The following is a 21363-nucleotide window of genomic DNA, read 5'->3' as shown; positions in this document are numbered from 1 at the left end:
GTCGGCGCCGTTCGCCAGGGGGCCGGAGCCTGCTGCCATCCGCCGGAACAGGGAGGAGCAGGGAACGGGGGACTCCTGCTGACTGCCCAAAATGGGAGGAGCCTTCGCCGCCCACCGGATGGTGGAGGAGTGTCGTGCCGTCCGCGAGGGCCGTCCGCGAGGGCCATCCAGCGCCACCGCCAGGCACCGCGGAGGAGATCACCCAGCTGGTGGAGGGCCGAGCAGCAGTGCATCTGGGAACCGGAATTTTTTTTTTCTTCCTCTCTCGTCTCTGTCGTCTCTGTCGCTCCTCCTTCCATCTCCTTTTCTCTCGCCTCGTCTGTCCTACCCCCAGGTTTCCGCAGGTCCCCGTGAGCGGTCCCCCCCGGGGGGGAGTAGAGCGCAGTCTCGAGGGTTCCCCCCGGCCTGCGAGGGGAGATGGGGGTATGTGGCGAGTGGGGCGGGGCCGAGGGACGTGGGAACAAGGAGTGAGGCCGGCGGAATGATTGGGAAATCAACGACACCTGCGACCCACCGCCGGTCTTGAGTCCCACGTAGGAGATGGAAGGATATAAAACTGGAGCGACAATAGTGAAGGACGAGAGAGGACCAGGCCTGGGCTTTTAGTTGTGTTTGCTTTTTATTTGCACACATCAGTCGTCCGTGAGGGGCTGATGCGGTGTTTTGTGTTTATTTTGAATTATTAAAGTTTCATTTGGATTGTCCGCCGGTTCCCGCCTCCTTCTTCCTGTAGTTATGGAGATTTTATTATTACACTGGTGCCGAAACCCGGGAGAAGGAGGGACGCACTGCTGAAGATCCCTCGCCACTGTGGTGAATCCGCGGTGCCATCGAGCAGGCGAGGAGTGTGCCGCCATGGACGCTCGAGGCGGTGGGCTGGAGCGAGTTGCCGGGGACGGGCGAGCTCGCTGCTGGCCGCCCGTGATGTGGAGGGGTGGTTGCCGTCCATGAGGGAGCGTAGGAGTCGGCGCCGTTCGCCAGGGGGCCGGAGCCTGCTGCCATCCGCCGGAACAGGGAGGAGCAGGGAACGGGGGACTCCTGCTGACTGCCCAAAACGGGAGGAGCCTTCGCCGTCCACCGGATGGTGGAGGAGTGTCGTGCCGTCCGCGAGGGCCGTCCAGCGCCACCGCCAGGCGCCGCGGAGGAGATCACCCAGCTGGTGGAGGGCCGAGCAGCAGTGCATCTGGGAACCGGAAATTTTTTTTTCTTCCTCTCTCGTCTCTGTCGTCTCTGTCGCTCCTCCTTCCATCTCCTTTTCTCTCGCCTCGTCTGTCCTACCCCCAGGTTTCCGCAGGTCCCCGTGAGCGGTCCCCCCCGGGGGGGAGTAGAGCGCAGTCTCGAGGGTTCCCCCCGGCCTGCGAGGGGAGATGGGGGTATGTGGCGAGTGGGGCGGGGCCGAGGGACGTGGGAACAAGGAGTGAGGCCGGTGGAATTATTGGGAAAACAGCGACACCTGCGACCCACCGCCGGTCTCGAGACCTACGTAGGAGATGGAAGGATATAAAACTGGAGCGACGATAGTGAAGGACGAGAGAGGACCAGGCCTGGGCTTTTAGTTGTGTTTGCTTTTTATTTGCGCGCATCAGTCGTTCGTGAGGGGCTGATGCACTGTATTGTGTTTATTTTGAATTATTAAAGTTTCATTTCGATTGTCCGCCGGTTCCCGCCTCCTTCTTCCCGTAGTTATGGAGATTTTATTATTACAATCGTATACCACTTGGATGAGAAACTTGATCATCTGTGGCTCTAAATATGATGACTGTGAAATACATCAGTCATAATTATTAGTTTAACTGTTCAAAGTTTAAAAGTTTGACGTTAGATTATGAAACGCTTCTATCAACACTGTATAGTTTGCTTAGTCATTTTTCAAGTCACAATGAAAATAAAGCTCAGATCTATTTACAACTAAAAGGGGATTTCATGGAGATGTTTTTTTTTTCATTATTGTTGTTTTATTATTGTGCAATTCTGGTAACTTTTGGACATTAACCTGACTGCTGACTTTTGTCATTGATTTACTGAATTTGAGTCAAATGTAGACAGTTTTAAAAAGTGAGTTGAAATGACTTGTACAACCAATATGATTATAGTTCATAAATTAGGTGGAATTCTTTTCAGACATTTACATTTTTAGTTCTGTTCACAGAACTATTATAATGGCACAAAAAAAAAAACCATTATTAAATTATTAAACCCACCATAGTGCTAATAGAATGCATGAAGCATCTTAGATGATTGCAGATCATGTGTAGATGTCTGTCTATGCCAAGCCCATCCTGATTACTCTCACCCTTAGCGGATGCTTAACAGTCCCTAGGGGTTTAAAAGTGGTCACATATGATGAACGACGCCCAACTCAGTTATTACAGCCCTGATGAGAAAACGATGGAAATGGAAGGGCTGTTTCATATGTTCATGTTGAATTCATTGCCAGAACTACTGCTCACGCACTGATGCCTCTTTGTTCCGGGGGATATCTGCCACATTATATCTGATCAAACACTATCATTTAATTTGATCAGTAGTCAGTGTGTCTTTTATTCATATTTGCATGTAATACTATTGTTTTGTCTCATTCCACTAAGGATAAAGCCACATCACCTCATTCTCTTTATCTACTATGAAGGATCCACTGGGATCAAGCACCACTTTATGACTGATTTGTGTCACTGCAGCCCAATCAGAGCAGTGGGTCACAAAGCATGTCTATTGTGAATGAACAGTATGAAGTGTGTAAAGGAATGTACATATGTTTTGAAGATTTACTTCCTAAAACATGGAATAGTCACTTTATTTGTGTATATATGTAAAGTTTAAAGTGTTATTACAAAACTTGGTTCCATTATTTTATGTACATACTATGTTTGTTAACATAAAATTATTCACTTGTATGCTCAGTAAATAATTAATAAATAATATTTTATAATATTTTTTTTTGCCATGATAATAGGGCTGTGAACAGAAATACAAATTTTAATGTCTGAAAAGTATGCCACCTAATTCAACTTAGAAACTATAATCATATTGGCTATACAAGTCATTTCAACTCGTTTTTAAGACTCTGTCTTGTTGAATCTTGAATAACTTTAACATTACAGTTGAAATTGGTTAAATTATTTGATGAGTTTAAGTAATGTATGTTGCCATCACTTATTTATCTTATTTTGTACAATTAATGATACAGAATATCTACGTTGTCTTATCTGAGAACCCGCAATGAGTGCTTTTCAACATCTATCCATAGTGGGTTTCTGTTTAAATGTTTACATTTTACTCAAATTCAGTAAATCAATGACAGAAGTAAATAGTCGAGTTGATGTCCAAAAGTTACTAGAATTGCACAATAATAAAACATCCCATGGATGAAAAAAAAAAAACATCTCCATGAAATCCCCTTTTAGTTGAAAATGGTTCTGAGCTTTATTTTCATTGTGACTTGCAAAATGATTAAGCAAACTATACAGTGTTGGTAGAATCATTTCATAATCTAACATTAAACTTTTACACATGAATAGTTAAACTATTCATTATGACTGATGTATTTCGCAGTCATCATATTTAGACTATAGCTATTCTTACTAAAACTAAACCTCAAAAACATTTTTGGGACCTATTTCAAGACAGCTGAGCTAATAAGTAACTTAAAGCAAGCAAAGCAGATAGGCTGTTGATTTGGCTGACAAAACAAATGCCTGGAGCAAACCGTCTATGATGGCACGTTTATTTCTGCTCTGGATATTTCATCTTTTAATCTGCATCACTGTCCAGGAAAGTGTGTAAGTTGCATTTTACATCATTTAAAATTTTCTACTGAACATAAATACTGGTCTGAATTATCAAAAGCAGAACTGCAAAACAACAAAAAAAGAAAAGTTAACTAAACATAACCTTCTGTACACCCGTGAAAATCCATCATGTTTGTGTAATAGGCATTTACATGTTAAAATGTTGATTTATTGTTTATCTGCCATGCTCTGAAAGTGACCCACAGACACAAATATGTGTTTTGTTTTACAGATACTTAATCACTGCACCTAAACTGCTGCGACTCGATGCTTCGGAAAAGGTGGTGGTGCAGTTGTTTGGCTATGAGAATGAAATTACAGTAGATCTTCACCTAAAGAACACACTAGCACCAAGTTATAAACAATATGCATCTCAGTCCCTGAAACTCAACGCTGCGAATAACTATCAAGCTTCGGCTACTTTACGGGTGGGACTACAAATTTAAGATCCCAGAATTTAATTGTATTTTTGTCTTAAAGTTGTTGTTGTTGTTGTTGTTATTTATGGTTAAAAAACATTTGGAAAGTGTTGCCCCATTTGATGTTATTTGTGAGTCTTGAATTCTTTCTTTTTTTTCTGTTTTCCAGATAATGCCTACAGATTTCCCTAAAGAGGACAAGTATGTCTACCTTCAGGCGATTTCCTCTGCTTTCACGGCACATGAAAAAATCCCAGTCACTACAGTTAACGGCTTTCTCTTTATCCAGACTGACAAGCCAATATACACACCCGAACAAGAGGGTCAGTATGATAAAAATCTATTGTGTGTTAGAGTGCGAGTTTTATGAAGAGAAATGGCTTGCCACAGAGAAAGATGGAGTGAGTAAGCAAAGAGAGATTCAGGTCAAAGCAATCCTTTCAATCTGTTTGTTTTCTTAGTACAAGTGCGTGTTTACTCCCTCAACGAGGAGCTGAGGAAATCTAGACGAACCGTCACCCTTACATTCGTGGTGAGTGTCTGTCTTCACAGCCTCATACCTCACATGAATTATGATTTCTATATGTGATAACCTTATTGATGTTTCAACTTCCTTTTAGGATCCTAATGGTATCAAAGTAGAGATGATCGATATGACAGACATCAATGGAGCAAAGCCACTTCTTCCACCTTTCAAAATACCTTTAAAGCCAGTGTAAGTCTGTTAGTTGATCTGATGTTTAAATGATTATATTAGGAATAATAGTGAATTTCTATGGCGGTCCAGCTGCATCAAACTGGTTAGTTCTTGTCAATCAGATAAAGTTTGCTAAGAAATGAAAGTCTTGCAGGTAAGGCTATTAAAGAAGAATGTTGAATGCAGGTCTTTTCATTAATCTTTTTTTTTTCTCTGTAACATTTTATTCACAATGTAAATTTCATTAGTTATGGCTTATGGAAGATTTTAGCCACCTATGCAGACACTTTTGAAACCACTGCCAAGGCTGAGTTTGAGGTCAAAGAATATGGTAAGAATACGGTTGTTTAAAAAAAAAAAAAAAGTAGACAATGTTATGTAGACATTCAGTTTCCATTATATCTTAAATCAAGCTATGTTTTTCAGTGCTGCCTAGTATTTCACTCCACATTCAGCCCGAGGCCAACTACGTCAGTGAGAAGAACTTTGAATCTTTCCCATTGAAGATTTCAGCCAAGTAAGTTTTTCCTGTTTTACCTCATGTAAATACAGTACCGTTCAAACATTTGTGGTCAGTATTATTTGTGTTATGTTGTTACAAGAAATTATTGTTTAAAATAAATGCTATTTGTTTTGAATAATCTGATAATCAAAGAATAGTGTAAAAACAAAAAACAAAATTCACACAAAAATATTAAGAAGCACAATTGTTTTCAACATTGATAAAAATAAATGATTTATGAGCAGTAAATCAGCATATTAGAATGATTTCTGAAGGATCGTGTGACACTGGAGAAATGATGCTGAAAACTCAGCTTTGCATCACAAGAATAAGTTTTAAGAAAACTATTTTAAATTGTAATTATTTTTTATATTTTGCCATTGTTGAAGTTTTTGTGTATGTGCTGGCAGATATGTTCATGGAACACCAGTTAGTTCAGCAGACATTTTCGTGACATTTGGATACAGTTCTCCAGATGAAACTGTCATGATACCAGCAACCTTTTCAAGATACATGGTCAGTGTGTGCACTCAACTAAACAATGTTTAATGTTTGAAGTCAGAGAATACATTTTGGCTTTTGTTTAAGCTGAGAGATGGAAAGACAGAAGTCAACTTAGACATCAAGTCAGCTTTGTCAACTATGCCAGATGGGCCTCAAAGTCTGAGCGCCATGAAAGAAAACAGCTTTCTTCGAGTGAGAGTTTTGTTACAAGAATCAACTGGTAAGTCCAGTTAGTTCCACAGATATAAGAGTGTTTTATCCAGACTTAAACCATCAAGCAAACAAATGTGACAACCACTTGACAACACTGGAAACCCCTCTTCATTGTCAGGTGGTATCTCCCAGGAAGCAGTGCTCTCAAATGTAAAATTTGTGGAAACTCCATTTACACTGAATCTGATCTCAACCCCTGCTTTCATCAAACCGGGTCTACCATACGCTATGAGAGTAAGAAACCTGTCTTCTCAATCAAGTAGTTTTATTATATTAGAACAAATGTATATATACGTAAATGTTTAATCCTTCCTAACATTTTGGTGTTATTTTGAAACCAGGTCTTGGTGAAGGATCCTTTGGGTAAACCAGTGCAAGGTGTGTCAGTCACGACAAGGGCAACAATAACCACAGCTGACAAAGAACATGACACCCTCAAATTCTCAGGATACAAGGATACATTGACAGTGACAAGTCGGAAGGATGGAATTGCTTACTTCACCTGTAATATACCAGCTAATGTAAAACAAGCTGAATTCACTGTGAGTAAAACTGTGGCCCTTTTTTTTTTTTTTTTTTGAAGGGCCCATTCAGTGAATATTTCAGTCAACCATAAGTCCTGAGTGATATATGAGTAGGTTAAAAATACAGAGATACATAGTCTAATCAGGTAATTATTTATCAAGCAAGATAACAAGATACTAAATATTCATTTATATTGCACTCATTTTAGTTTGAGACAGAAGATCCTTCTTGGAGTCAGGATCCGCTTAAACTAAAGGCGGAATCATATGTGTCTGTCAACCATCGTTACCTGTACATCAATTTGCCTGAATCCTCAGGATTTGAAGTCGGACAGTACATTTCCATCGACGTTTACTTTGAATTTCGTGACTTCCTTTCTCTGAAGACCTTCAGCTACCAGGTAAAATATGTTTACATTTATACATTTAGCATAAAGACACTTTTATCAAAATCAGCTTACAAAAGAGGAACTAAAAATTAAAAAAAGTTATTTTTACCATCTGAATTAAACTCTAAAGTCAGTACAGGTTTCAAGTTATTTGGTTAAGCTTTGTATTTATTAAACTCTTTTCCAATTTCTCTTATGTGACATTTCAAGTATCATTTTGAGCCTCACATTATATATTTCTTTAAAACAATTTAAATCATGACAACTCTTGGAAGATTTTAGCATGGTGATGGATATGACAATGAGGATAGAATTCTGTATTTGGTCTTGGCGGAAAAGATCTGAAACATCGGTAGCAGAAATACAACAACATGCTGTCTTCCTCAAACAACCATCTCTGATGTGAACAAGGAACTTCAGAGAATTCTAATGAAGCACAAGACTGCAAATTGAAACATCATTCACGTGGGGAATAATAATATTGGGAAAGAGCAGTCAGAACTCCTTACGTGAACTCTTTCAGTCGTTCATCAGAGGACCACTCCCAGCAAGGGGAACGTTTCCACGTTTGCTTGGACTGAACACATGGCTACAAAGAATCTGCTGTGCAAAAGGAGTCAATTTCTTCGACAACATCAATCTTTTCTGGGGTCATAGACAGCTGTTTAAACTAGACAGCCTCCACCCAAACAAACTTGGTGCAAGAGTGCTAAAGGACAATATCTACTCCTCCCTCCATCATCCTTCAGTAGTGTGTGCCAAACCACTCAATCTGAATGGCACACACACCTGGACAGAGTATGAGTGATGACAGGACATCATATCAGCTTCCGAGTCATCATGTGGTTGACACATCCCACAAGAACACTGATAACATTATGCAGCCACAACAATCACTGCTCATGGACACCATCCTGTCTGAACCCAAAGAGTTCATTACAGACAGACTGTTACGCATCAGAACAGCTCCAAGGCTCAGCACCCAAGTCTGACTTTCTGGAAAACAGCTAGGGAAGCCAGGACAACATATTTCAGCCACCGGAAACACCAAAGCCACAGCCCTGCTCACCAGACACATTATCCCTCTTTCCAGCATCTCCACTTCTAAGCTTCTCACAGAAAATTGAGGAACTAGTGTATGCTGGGACTAAACTCTCCCACTCTTTTTCTGCAAGCCCCCAGATATCAACTTAAAAATGGTGGGCCCCACAACCAATTAAACCTGTGTGACCAGTCGTCCACCTCTTCCTGTGAGAGCTTTCTGGCCACTGCAACAATGCCAGTGCCCAGACCCTGCTTCTGCTGTAGGTGAACAAAAAAAAAAAAGACACTGATAACAGCTCTCTGTGATGTGTGTCGAGTCCCCTTTACAATAGCAGAAATATTCAGAAAAGTTTACAGGACAAGTGGGAACCCAGTGTATTTTCCCTGTATTTTTCATCATGTGATAGAAAGTCTAAGGCCTTCTCAAGCCCTACGGCTGACAAATCTAATCTGCAGCCTGATATGCATCAAACTAATATTGCTGTAGAGACAAAATACAATGCCATCAATTTAGCATTTTTAAACATTCACTTACTAAAAAATAAATCATTTCTAATCAATGACTTAATAACCACAAACAACTTGGATTTTATGTTTCTTAACAAAACATGACTTGAAAACTGCAGTTCAAAGGTCCTCAATGAAACAGTTCCTCCTAACTTTACTTTCATGAGTGTCTGCAGGACTGTTAGGAGAGGTGGAGGTGTAGCTGCTCTATTTAAAAATGTCTATCAATTCAAGCAAGTGTCTTTTGGTCAGTACTTGTCTTTTGAATATATAGGGATTGTATTAAAAGGTGCTCCACACATTCTTTTTATAATTGTTTACAAGCCTCCAAAATACTCTCCAGCCTTTGCTGAAGAGTTCACAGAAAAATGCTATTGATGATATCCTCAGAGTTTGACTGTTTTGCTATTGCATGGGATTCTAATATTCACATAGATAATTCCGAAAACAAAGACACAAAATAAATTATAAACGCTTTAAACACTTTTGATCTGATTCAGCATGTGCATGAACCCACACACAAAAATGGAAATATTGTAGATTTAATCATCAGTAGAGGTCTAAATATTGCTAAATGACTACAGCCCCATTGACTCCGTCTGCCAATGCATTGATGAAATTAACAGTTGGATGTGGCATTTCTTCAGTGAAACAAGGAGAAAACTGGAGTCATTGCATTTGGAAACAAAGATGAAGTTCTCAAAGTGAATGCATACCTTGACTCTAGGGGTCTAACAACTAAAAATCAAATCAGGATTCTAGGTGTGATTCTGGAGTCAGACCTTAGTTTCAGTAGTCATGTCAAAGCAGTAACTAAACTGGCTTCCAGTTACATTTAGGATTGATTTCAAAGTACTTTTACTCATTTATAAATCACTCACTGGCCTAGGACCAAAATACATCACAGATATGATCATTGAATATAAACCTAAAAGACCATTCAGATCACTAGGATAGAGTCAGGTAGAAATACCAAGGGTTCACACAAAACAAGGGGAATCTGCTTTTAGTTATTATGCCGCCTGCAGTTGGAATCAGTTTTTTTAGCACAGCTCAGATGTGCTAAAACATTAGTCACATTTAAATGCAGACTCAAAACTCATCTTTTTAGCTCTGCATTTATTGAATGAGCAATATGCACTGTCCGTTCATGTCTAATCATTTTCTATTCTTAACTGTTTTAAATTGATTTTAAACCTTTTAAATCCATTTAAAATCATTTTTTTAAGTTTTAAAATTCTGTATTTTATTGGTGTGATTCTTTTTTTGTCTTCTTGTCTTTTATTATAAAGCACTTTGAATTACCATTGTGAATGAAATGTGCTATATAAATAAACCTGCCTTGCCTTGGCTAGTTTATTTCAGAGTTTGGGGGCTAAATAGGAAAATGATCTGCTGCCCGCAACTGATTTTGATATTCTAGGTATTATCAAATTGCCAAAGAGCCAAAATGTCATTTATTTCTGTGATGACAAAGCTGAATTTTCAGCATCATTACCCCACTCTTCAGTGTCACACAGTTCTTTCAGATTTGCTGCTCAAGAAACATTTTTATTATTATTATTATCAATGTTAAAAACAGTTATGCTGTTGAAGGCATTTGTGGAAGCAATGATACATTTTTTCAGAAATCTTCAATGAGTTTAAAGTTAAAAAGAACAGCATTTATTTGAATCTTTTCTAACATTATGCATGTTTTTACTGTCTCTTTTTTATCAATGTTATGCATTCTTGAGATTTTTAATAGAAGTAGTAATTTCTTTAAAAAAAATAGTAATAAGTTTACTAAATCCAAGCTTTTGAATCCTCATCTGCTCTGACACAGTCTATCTGAATGACTCATGTGTTATGTTATAGTTTTTGGGGGGCTGCACTGAATTCAATCTATATTTATTCCAGTGAATCATCTACTATAATGCAATCTTTTTTTTCTCAGATCATTTCCAGAGGAAAAGTTGTGCAGTTTGACACAGTTAAGTGGGGTGGTGTAAAGAGTCAGAACCTCAACATTAAAATCACCCCTGACATGGTGCCATCTGCTCGGCTAGTGGTGTACTACGTTCTGTATGGTGAAGAAAAAGCAGAGCTGGTGGCAGACTCCACGTGGATTGATGTGAAGGCTAAATGTGTTAACAATTTAAATGTAATGCTTTTTTCTCTGCCATCTGTAATTTTGAAGTGTTTTATCATAATATGGATGCATTGTGAAATCATAACTCATCTGAATATATTTCAGGTAGACATATCAACTCCCGACTTACAGTATGTCTACAAACCCAAAGATAAACTCCAATTAAGAGTGTCATCTAAAAGCAGAGAAGAATCACTGGTGGCCTTTTCTGCTGTTGATACAGCCCTATACAACCTAAAATCTAATGACAAGGACCCTCTAAAAAAGGTGAAATGGAAGATATGTTCAAAAATAACTTGTATACAGTCAAACATTATGTTTTTGAGGACAGTAACATCATGTGGATTGTGCTTTTAAAGATGAGAACTACAAGTTAATATCATGAAAATGTTTCTGATTGTCGCAGGTGCTACAACATGTTGAGCGAAGTGACTTGGGTTGTGGAAGAGGAGGAGGCAAAAATAATGGTGATGTGTTTGACCGTGTCGGCCTTATGTTCATCACCAATGCAAACGCCAAAACCTCTAGCACAGGTACAAGCTCAGTTTTAAGTTAATATGTGTTATTTGTTACATTTAAACATCTCACTACAGCACAAAATAGTTTTCTGAAACAGACAAATGTATTCTCTCATTTTTTATTTTATTTTTTTGCAGAGGGGGTTTGCTCCGACTTGGTTAGGCCGAAGCGTTCAGTTGACCTGGCACAAAAGTTTGAGCAATTGGGTCTGTTTGCATTTTATGTCTGAAAAACAGTATAATATAATACTTTTTTATCATAGCGACATCTTCAAAAGCACATTTCTGCCCACATGTTTGTTCTATAGCCAAATCCTTTGGGTTGTACAAGGGTTGCTGCTCCTCTGGGACAGAGAGTAGCCCGATACTCGAAACCTGTCAACATCGTTCAGAGAGATTGTCTTATCCTCCGTAAGGAACTTTTAAGTGCTTTTAAATTAAATCCATTTAATTTTATTCTTACATTAAATTTTCTCCAGGTTACGTATGTAACCCTAGTTCCCAGAGCGAATGAGACGCTGCGTCTAAGCGTTATGGGATTGACCCCAGCGTGACCACGCTCTGAATCATATGTGTAATCAGTCCAATGGAAGAGACATCATATGCCGATGACGTAGCAACCAGGAAGATATAAAAGCACATGAAGTGGAACCTGCGTCAGCTTCTAGGAATGAAGCAATAACTCGCAGAGATGTCAGAAATATGGCCCTGAGATGGAGCATCTCATTCCCTCTGGGAACTAGGGTTACATACATAACCTGGAGACATTCCCCTTCAGGAACTCGAGCTGCGTCTAAACGCTATGGGAATGACAATGCCCACGCTGCCAGACTTGCAGATGCCCTGCATAGACACACCTGCTAATGCCTTGGAGGCTTAAATATCTCGGGTTGAGTGAGCCTTGTCCCCCAAGGAGAGGGGAGATCAGAGGACTCAAGGCTATAAGATAGCATCCTGATCCACCATTTAGTATGAGCTTCTCTGGTTGGAGGCCTCAGCCTCAGTGCACTGCGGGGGAAACATGTAAGAAAAGGGTGTCTTCCCACTGAATTGCCACCAAGAGGGGTGTGGTAGGCCATAATGGCTGCCATGGAGACATCTAGGGTGGAGTGGGTCAACCTTGCAGATAAATAGGCATGCAGGAACTCCAGAATAGGGGTGTTGCGATATACCTGTCTTAAACGACAACCGTGATATTCAATGCAACAATTATGGTTCCCATAGCATTTTGACGCAGCAACTATGCAATTTTGTTCTGGAGCCTATTATTAGATATTGCTACTGTAATTGATAAGATAATTTAATAATAAAATAATAAACTACAGGTTGCTTCTCAATCAATTAGAATGTTCAATTCAAGAAGTTTTTTCATTCCAGTAATTCAACTCCAATTGTGAATCTTGTGTATTAAATAAATTAAATGCACACAGACTGAAGTAGTTTAAGTCTTTGGTTCTTTTAATTGTGATGATTTTGGCTCACATTTAACAAAAACCCACCAATTCACTATCTCAACAAATTTGAATACTTCATAAGACAAAAAAAAACAAAAAAAACATTTTAGTTAACTGTTGGCCTTCTGGAAAGTATGTTAATTTACTGTACATGTACTCAGTACTTTGTAGGTGCTCCTTTTGCTTTAATTACTATTTCAATTCGGCATGACATGGAGGTGATCAGTTTGTGGCACTGTTGAGGTAGTATGGAAGCCCTTATTTCTTTGACATTCCTCTTAAGGCTGCGGTTCTCTTGATTGGTTGTGCATCTTTATTCTTCCTCACTTTTTCCTTCCACTCAACTTTCTGTTAGCATGCTTGGATACAGCACTCTGTGAACAGCCAGCTTCTTTGGCAATGAATGTTTGTGGCTTACCCTCCTTGTGAAGGGTTTCACTAACTGCGTTTAAATGGACCCTACTAATCCGATCGTAATAGGACTAGAAGCACAATTAGAATAAAAGTCACATGTAAACACGTCAGTCGGATTGAGTTGGCCAGATCCGACTAAAATTTCAATCGGATTGTAAGGGGTGGTTTATTACTTTTGTAATCCGAATGAGAGTATATGTTAACACTTGTTCGGATTGAAAACCAAAACTGGAAAGTAGCACAGCAGTTCATGTGCTGGTCATCGCCTAATTAGGACCCGAAGTAGATAAATATCACATGTGCTTTTTAAAACAGCATGCGGTAGCAGCAGGAAACTCTGTATATTCATGCAGTGTGCACATGTCAGAAGAGTAAATTCGATCAGAAGCTTGTGACATATAAACGCGCATATCAACTAGATCACTTTATTCAGCGTTCATGTAAACACTATGTTCAGATTCGTCAATCAGAATGAATTAATTCCGATGGAAGCAAAAAGTGTCCATGTAAATGCACTTAAAGATTGTCTCGTGCTTTTTTGAAGCTTTGATTGTGTTTACAGTGTGCAATATAACATGTGTTCATGTTTCGCGTGTAAAAAAAAAAACTTAAACAATAATTTCACACAATTCACCCATTCACCTGTATACCGCTGTTTTCACTGTCATAAAAATGGGCTGATGACTTCCTTGTTCTATAAAGTCCCTCCTTCACAAATACGTAACAAGTTCTGATTGTGCCAGCGGTTTCTGTGTTGTGATTCGACACCAGCTGAGCGAACGCTGCCCTCCTGGAAACACGATTGGGCTAGTTTTGAGAAGCAAGTGGGCAGGATTTGTTTTGAAAACCTGGCAATCCTGATCCGAACCATAGACAGTAAAAGAATGCACGTGCTGGAGATGTACTTATAATCATTGGAGCGCTTTTACTGACGAGATGCACATGAAAATCGCATTCGCCACGCCCACGCCCCCTTTTTTGTGTATTCCTGTGGGCGGAGGTTAGTCATTACTGCAGGAACTAGAGGGCTGTAGTCCAAACGGGTCGTTTTTTGTAGGCGAATTCTGTTAAATAAAATATTTCGCTTTGCATTGAACTTGGAGCTTTAGAATTTTAGATATTATTTATACTCTTAACAACAACATTACACACTAACTAAAGTTTAAAACATGGGATCACGAAGAACGGGACCTTTAAATGTGATTCCAAATCATCACAATTAAAAGAACCAAAGACTTAAACTACTTCAGTCTGTGTGCATTGAATTTATTAAATACACGAGTTTCACAATTTGAGTTGAATTACTGAAATAAAAACTTTTCCATGACATTCTAATTTATTGAGAAGCACCTGTATATATATTATACTTAATGACCTGTTTGTTTTTGTGTAAAGTGTTCAAGTGAATCATTTCATTTGACATTTCATTTCATCTTTCTAAAAAAAATCTAGAAATTTTGATGCAACTCAGAAGAGGCGGTGTAAGTATGCTTTCTTGAGATGTTGCACCGAAGCTGTGAAGCTCCGTAAAGAGGTGGATAAAATCATACTAAGTCGCACAGGTATTGATGTTTTTTTTTACATGCATCATTATCATAATGAACTTCTATAGCAACTTTAGATGACCAACACATGTAAAGGCATGATCTAAATTTCTCTGTTACAAAATGCAGCAATGGTCTTTCTGCTGGATGGGATGCCATCTCTTAGGAGCTATTTCCCTGAGAGCTGGTTATGGGAGGAACACACCAGCAAGTAAGAAACCTTTGAACTGAACCATAATATACTTTTTTTTTTCTTCTTCTTTATTTCATGGATAAATTTAATAAATAAATAAAAATGACTCTCTGATAACTAATTTAATCTGTTTAAGGTCTGGCTCAGTAAGCATTACCAAAATTATTCCAGACTCACTGACTACATGGGAGCTCAAAGCAGTTGGGGTATTCAGTGAGGGTGAGTTAACAAGCTGTATGTAGAATATTTGTTTTAGCTTCACCTGGTGGCTGAAAATGGAGTTGCTGGCTGAAATTAACGGTGCCCGTAAGCAGGGCCGGCTCTAGAATATTTGGTGCCCAAGGCGAGAGAGCAAATCCCCAATTACCACTGCGGTAACACACCATGTTGTTGCTGTTAGCTCATAGCCTAATAATAATAATAATAATAATGCATTTTATTTACTGTTAAGGTGTAAAAAGTTGTTGGTCATCCTCGTCTTTCTCTCCTCCGGGTAGGCTGTAAGTTACCTCTGCTTAGGCCCGTTTTTCTTCCTCCTCCTTCCTTCGTTTTCGGAACGCCGATCAAGATGGCTTGGGTGTTCTTTTCATCATAAAAGATTATATATATATATGATCATTTATAGCCTACTACCGCCAAAGGGGGGGGGGGGGGGCTTTTACCCCATCATTTAAAGTGCTAAACCAGCTGTCAGGTGTTTTCGTGCCACTCCTGGTTGCCGAGCAACGCGTGTGAGTTTGACAGCTGCCTGTCATAGTATGGCGTTATTTTTTTGTCATAAGTTATGAGCGTGTAAGACATGCTCACGAGCACATTATGTTATTTCACACGCGCAGAAATGAACCTTCAGCTGGCATGATAAAAGTACTCGTGCACAAATTCAACAACCGAGAGGTGTACATGTAGCTGCCAGCGAGTGCAGTGTAATCCTGCTCGCGCACAGCGGGCTTCTGCTCGCGGAGTGCTGTTTTGCTCACGCAGTGGATTTCTGCTCGCTCAGCTGATTTCTACTCGCTAGAGTCTACATGACTTTTGACAATTATGGGGCGGAAACCAAGGAGGTCACTGGCCCTCTTATGATTGGTCACTTTCACACAGGGACATCCTTGTACCTTGATTGACAGCTCTCATTACAGGAAGCACGGATTTGGGTTAAGTTACCACCGAAGAAGAGTGGGAAATGGGAATGAATTAGAATGAGTTTTAAATGAGTCATAAAATGTCTCTGCACGTATAAAATGCTGCGCAGATCATAGTTAAATCAATTACCATCGATGTATATATTTGCGAATGCGCGCACAGACATTTCTATGACAAGTCACGCAGGTACTGGGCTACTCCGCAGCTTTAAAACAGTCCATATATAAACACTTATAGGTGTACCAAAGTGATAAGGACAAGTCAAAAACACGATCTGGAAAATGGGTATATGAGGTTTAGGCTCATAAATTATGTAATCTGAACATAAAGTTACAAAGTGCAGCTTTAAGCACGAAACAAAAATATATGTGTGTTTAAGTTACGTGAGGGTTAACGTTAGTTGATTATAACAGACAAGCAATTATGTAAAATGTATAATAAACAAGAACTTACCGGTAGACGCCTCAATAAGACTGCACTCAACAAGTTTTTCTCTCACAAATGTATCCATGTGCTTTTCTGACAAGAAAAAAACAACATTTTGAATTATAACTTATATGTAAAAAGACTTTATAAACCACAAAAGCATCAAATCACCTCACTAACACGGCCTACGTCACTCGCTGTGCGTGCGCGCACTTTGAAATGCCCTGAGACGTCGATTCTTTTCCGGGAATCACTTTGTTCGAGAATTACTGAACCGGTTTATTTGAACCGGATCGTCGGTTCTTTTAGACCTGCGGTCCGACTATATTGTACGTAATTTGTATGATTTACATGTCGATATGGACAAATGCAGGCATTTACATTAAAGCAGAAAGTCGTATTCACTTATCTGAACTCATTTGAATCACTTAAATGTTAAATTCGCTTGTCAGTGTCACAAACTAATTTCTCCTCTATTTTCACAGATATTCGCATATTTCAGCCATCTGTCACTGTCTGAAACGTAATAAAACTGTATTAAACTGTCGTTTTAGATACCTTAACACGATTATGCAAGTAACGTAATGGTTGCCTGTTTGAGGTAAACTGTTTATAATTTAACGTAAATAATGTTGGCCTATAGAAATTTAACAGTATTGTTGCTGCAAAAAAAGTTATAATTCTTCCAATTTAAAATAATTATTAAAGAAACATATTAACTCATGGGAACAACATATTATGTCATTGCCACGAGACCATTTTGTCGAGGTAACGACTTCCTTATGTCGTGGCCTCGAGATGCTATGTTGAGGGAACAACATCCATTTCTCGTGGCCAGAACTTCTGATGTTTTTCTCGTGGCCACGAGTTTAATGCGTAAACAAACCTGCGTGACCATAGCAACCCGGGATTTTCAGAGATGGATTCCTTCATATTTTATTTTGAATGACGAAATTATTATATTATTTATACATATAAAATTTCTGCATTTACATTATGAAATTTTATGTTAATGTTGAGCATTTACAGTACGCTATTATTTATAAAGGTATTCAGAATGTTAAGTAAAGAGATCGAAATTGAAGCAAAAAAAAAAAAGAATAAACCCAAAAAAAATAACCAATAATAATAGGCTAATAATAATAATAATGTACACATATTACGGGGAAAGACTATCGGTTAATGGACTTAAAAGACTGTAGGATGGATAAAAAAAGTTTTTATATCTTATTATGCACTTTATGTAATATTTATTTATGATAAACTTCATTGGAATGCTGACAATCGCATGTAATACAGCCTGGTAGCCAAAGCAAATGGTTAATATAATAATTACTTAATTCAAGATCAAATATTAATGAATCCATCTCTGATAATCCCGGGTTGCTATGGTCAAGCAGGTTTGTTTATGCATTAAACTCATGGACACGAGAAAAACATGTCGTTCCCTCAACATAAGAAGTCGTGGCCATGGGAAATGGATGTTGTTCCCTCAATATAGCATCTCGAGGCCATGACATAAGGATGTCATTACCTTGACAAAATGATGTCGTGGCCACGACATAATATGACGTTCCCACAAATTAATATCTCATGGACACAACATATTATCACGTTCCCACAAGTTATTATGTCGTGGCCATGACAAAACTAAGTAAACCGAACAAGTAACCTTACGGGCACCGTAGCAATTGCTAGATAGGCTGAAATAACATTAACTATTGTGTCTGATCTACTTTTTATGTGAATTATCTAGCTACTAATTAACTACAAATTACAGTAGTACATTAAACCTATAAATGGTTAGTCCATTCGAAAATCTAAATTCTGTCATCATTTACTCAGCCTTATGTCATTGCAAGTTTGTATGATTTTCTTTCTTCAGTGAAACACACAAACAAACAAAAATGTTTCTTGTCCATATAATAATAGTCAAACAGAACTAAAACTATTTAGTTCCCATCATTAATATCAACATTCTACTATATATATATAGAGAGAGAGAGAGAGAGAGAGAGAGATACAGTATAGACCAAAAGTTTACACCTTCTCATTCAAAGAGTTTTCTTTATTTTCATGACTATGAAAATTGTAGATTCACACTGAAGGCATCAAAACTATGAATTAACACATGTGAAATTATATATGGAATTATATACATAACAAAACCGTGTGAAAGAACTGAAAATATGTCATATTCTAGGTTCTTCAAAGTAGCCACCTTTTGCTTTGATTACTGCTTTGCACACTCTTGGCATTCTCTTGATGAGCTTCAAGAGGTAGTCACCTGAAATGGTCTTCCAACAGTCTTGAAGGAGTTCCCCGGGAGATGCTTAGCACTTGTTGGCCCTTTTGCCTTCTGTCTGTGGTCCAGCTCACCCCTAAACCATCTGGATTGGGTTCAGGTCCGGTGACTGTGGAGGCCAGGTCATCTGGCGCAGCACCCCATCACTCTCCTTCTTTTTCAATAGCCCTTGATGCCTTCAGTGTGACTCTACAATTTTCAGAGTCATGAAAATAAAGAAAACTCTTTGAATGAGAAGGTGTGTCCAAACTTTTGGTCTGTTCTGTATGTGTATATACAGGTCCTTCTCAAAAAATTAGCATATTGTGATAAAAGTTCATTAATTTCCATAATGTAATGATAAAAATTAAACTTTCATATATTTTAGATTCATTGCACACCAACTGAAATATTTCAGATCTTTTATTGTTTTAATACTGATGATTTTGGCATACAGCTCATGAAAACCCAAAATTCCTATCTCAAAAAATTAGCATATTATGAAAAGGTTCTCTAAACAAGCTATTAACCCCATCATCTGAATCAACTAATTAACTCTAAACACCTGCAAAAGATTCCTGAGGCTTTTAAAAACTCCCAGCCTGGTTCATTACTCAAAACCGCAATCATGGGTGAGACTGCCAACCTGACTGCTGTCCAGAAGGCCATCATTGACACCCTCAAGCGAGAGGGTAAGACACAGAAAGAAATTTCTGAACGAATAGGCTGTTCCCAGAGTGCTGTATCAAGGCATCTCAGTGGTAAGTCCGTGGGAAGGAAAAAGTGTGGCAAAAACACTGCACAACGAGAAGAGGTGACCGGACCCTGAGGAAGATTGTGGAGAAGGACCGATTCCAGACCTTGGGGGACCAGCGGAAGCAGTGGACTGAGTCTGGAGTAGAAACATCCAGAGCCACAGTGCACAGGCGTGTGCAGGAAATGGGTTACAGAGAAGCAGCACTGGACTGTTGCTCAATTTTGCATGTCATTCAGAAATCAAGGTGGCAGAGTCTGGAGGAAGACTGGGGAGAAGGAAATGCCAAAATGCCTGAAGTCCAGTGTCAAGTACCCACAGTCAGTGATGGTCTGGGGTGCCATGTCAGCTGCTGGTGTTGGTCCACTGTGTTTTATCAAGGGCAGGGTCAATGCAGCTAGTTATCAGGAGATTTTGGAGCACTTCATGCTTCCATCTGCTGAAAAGCTTTATGGAGATGAAGATTTCGTTTTTCAGCACGACCTGGCACCTACTCACAGTGCCAAAACCACTGGTAAATGGTTTACTGACCATGGTATTACTGTGCTCAATTGGCCTGCAAACTCTCCTGACCTGAACCCCATAGAGAATCTGTGGGATATTGTGAAGAGAAAGTTGAGAGATGCAAGACCCAACACTTTGGATGAGCTTAAGGCTGCTATCGAAGCATCCTGGGCCTCCATAACACCTCAGCAGTGCCACAGGCTGATTGCCTCAATGCCACGCCGCATTGAAGCAGTCATTTCTGCAAAAAGAATTCCTTTGTGAGAAGGACCTTTATATATATATAGTTAAGAAAGTCATACAGGTTTGGGTGAGTGCATGGACTATCCCTTTAAGGATATAATGTGAGTAACTGGTAGGTTTATAGTAAGTACCTGGCAGAACAGAACATTGTATCCCAGTATTTGCTCAACTGGACCCTACAAACCGAAAGTAATTACAGCCACTTTTAGTTTTTTTCTACTTATACTAATTATTTGACTGGTCTGACAGAAGTTAAGATCCTTTAAACCAAATTGAATTAACATGCAAATTGACTGAATCTGTTTCCAAGATGAAAACAGGATGCAACCCACAAGCCACATAAGTAGGTCATGTGACAACAAAATACTGTTTATAAAGTAGCATTTCCAACCATATGAATGAGCCTCACAAAGACGGTGTTCATAACCAACAATGTATTCTGGAAAACATTACCATGTATTGTGCATGCAGACTTTTGTTGAAGGTTTACAATCTCAGACTCTCCTGTTCATTTGGCCAGGGATCTGTGTCTCAGAGGAAAATATTCAGGTGGTCCAGGACACTAGTGTGGATGTGCCCTTGCCTTATTCCATGGTTCGTGGAGAGCAGATTGAGCTCAGGGGTTCAGTCTACAATCAGCGTTCGTCAAGCACTCAGGTATAAGGTTCAGTTCTTCATCAGGAGAATGACTTTAAATAGAAATTATACATTATGATCTACAATAACATTCAGAAGCTTTGGATCAGTACATTAAAAAAAAAATAATACAAATAAATAATACCTTTTATTAATAAAGGATGCTTTTAACTGATAAATGTATCTCAGTGTATGAAAAATGTGTCTCAGTTTCCACAAGGATATTTAGCAGCTCAACTGTTTTCTTTGGCAGTGACCTTGTGTTTCTTGAGCAGCAAATCAGTATATTAGAATGCTTTATGAAGGATCATGTGACACTGAAGACTGGAGTAATGATGCTGAAAATTTAGCATTGCCATCACAGGAATAAATGGCAGTTAAAAAATATTTAAATAGAAAACGGTTATTTTACTCTGCAATAGCATTTAACATATTACTGTTTTTATTGTATTTTTGATCAAATAAAGTGAGCTTTGGTGAGCATAAGAGAGTAACTTCCTTCAAAAACATTTAAATAAAAATTTACTGACTTCCA

At 39.0% G+C, this 21363-nt stretch overlaps 1 protein-coding gene across 1 annotated transcript in view; it reads left to right on the top strand.

Annotated features, from left to right (window-relative positions):
* Positions 1-3552: 3552 nt before the first annotated feature.
* LOC127996371 (complement C5) overlaps positions 3553-21363 on the top strand; it is a 28293-nt gene continuing 10482 nt past the window's right edge. Inside the window, exons 1-21 of the mRNA XM_052591941.1 lie at positions 3553-3779; positions 4021-4216; positions 4377-4530; positions 4669-4739; positions 4828-4922; positions 5153-5235; positions 5331-5421; positions 5817-5922; positions 5995-6130; positions 6242-6357; positions 6465-6665; positions 6857-7048; positions 10524-10730; positions 10824-10985; positions 11125-11251; positions 11375-11443; positions 11545-11647; positions 14557-14666; positions 14778-14859; positions 14978-15060; positions 20713-20849. Of these exons, the coding sequence (XP_052447901.1) occupies positions 3712-3779; positions 4021-4216; positions 4377-4530; positions 4669-4739; positions 4828-4922; positions 5153-5235; positions 5331-5421; positions 5817-5922; positions 5995-6130; positions 6242-6357; positions 6465-6665; positions 6857-7048; positions 10524-10730; positions 10824-10985; positions 11125-11251; positions 11375-11443; positions 11545-11647; positions 14557-14666; positions 14778-14859; positions 14978-15060; positions 20713-20849 (2589 nt within the window). The 5' untranslated portion in view covers positions 3553-3711. The remainder of the gene's footprint in view (positions 3780-4020; positions 4217-4376; positions 4531-4668; positions 4740-4827; positions 4923-5152; positions 5236-5330; positions 5422-5816; positions 5923-5994; positions 6131-6241; positions 6358-6464; positions 6666-6856; positions 7049-10523; positions 10731-10823; positions 10986-11124; positions 11252-11374; positions 11444-11544; positions 11648-14556; positions 14667-14777; positions 14860-14977; positions 15061-20712; positions 20850-21363) is intronic.

Source organism: Carassius gibelio, chromosome A5, assembly GCF_023724105.1.
Source record: "Carassius gibelio isolate Cgi1373 ecotype wild population from Czech Republic chromosome A5, carGib1.2-hapl.c, whole genome shotgun sequence".
NCBI lineage: Eukaryota > Metazoa > Chordata > Actinopteri > Cypriniformes > Cyprinidae > Carassius > Carassius gibelio.
This window is presented reverse-complemented; position numbering and strand designations above follow the sequence as displayed.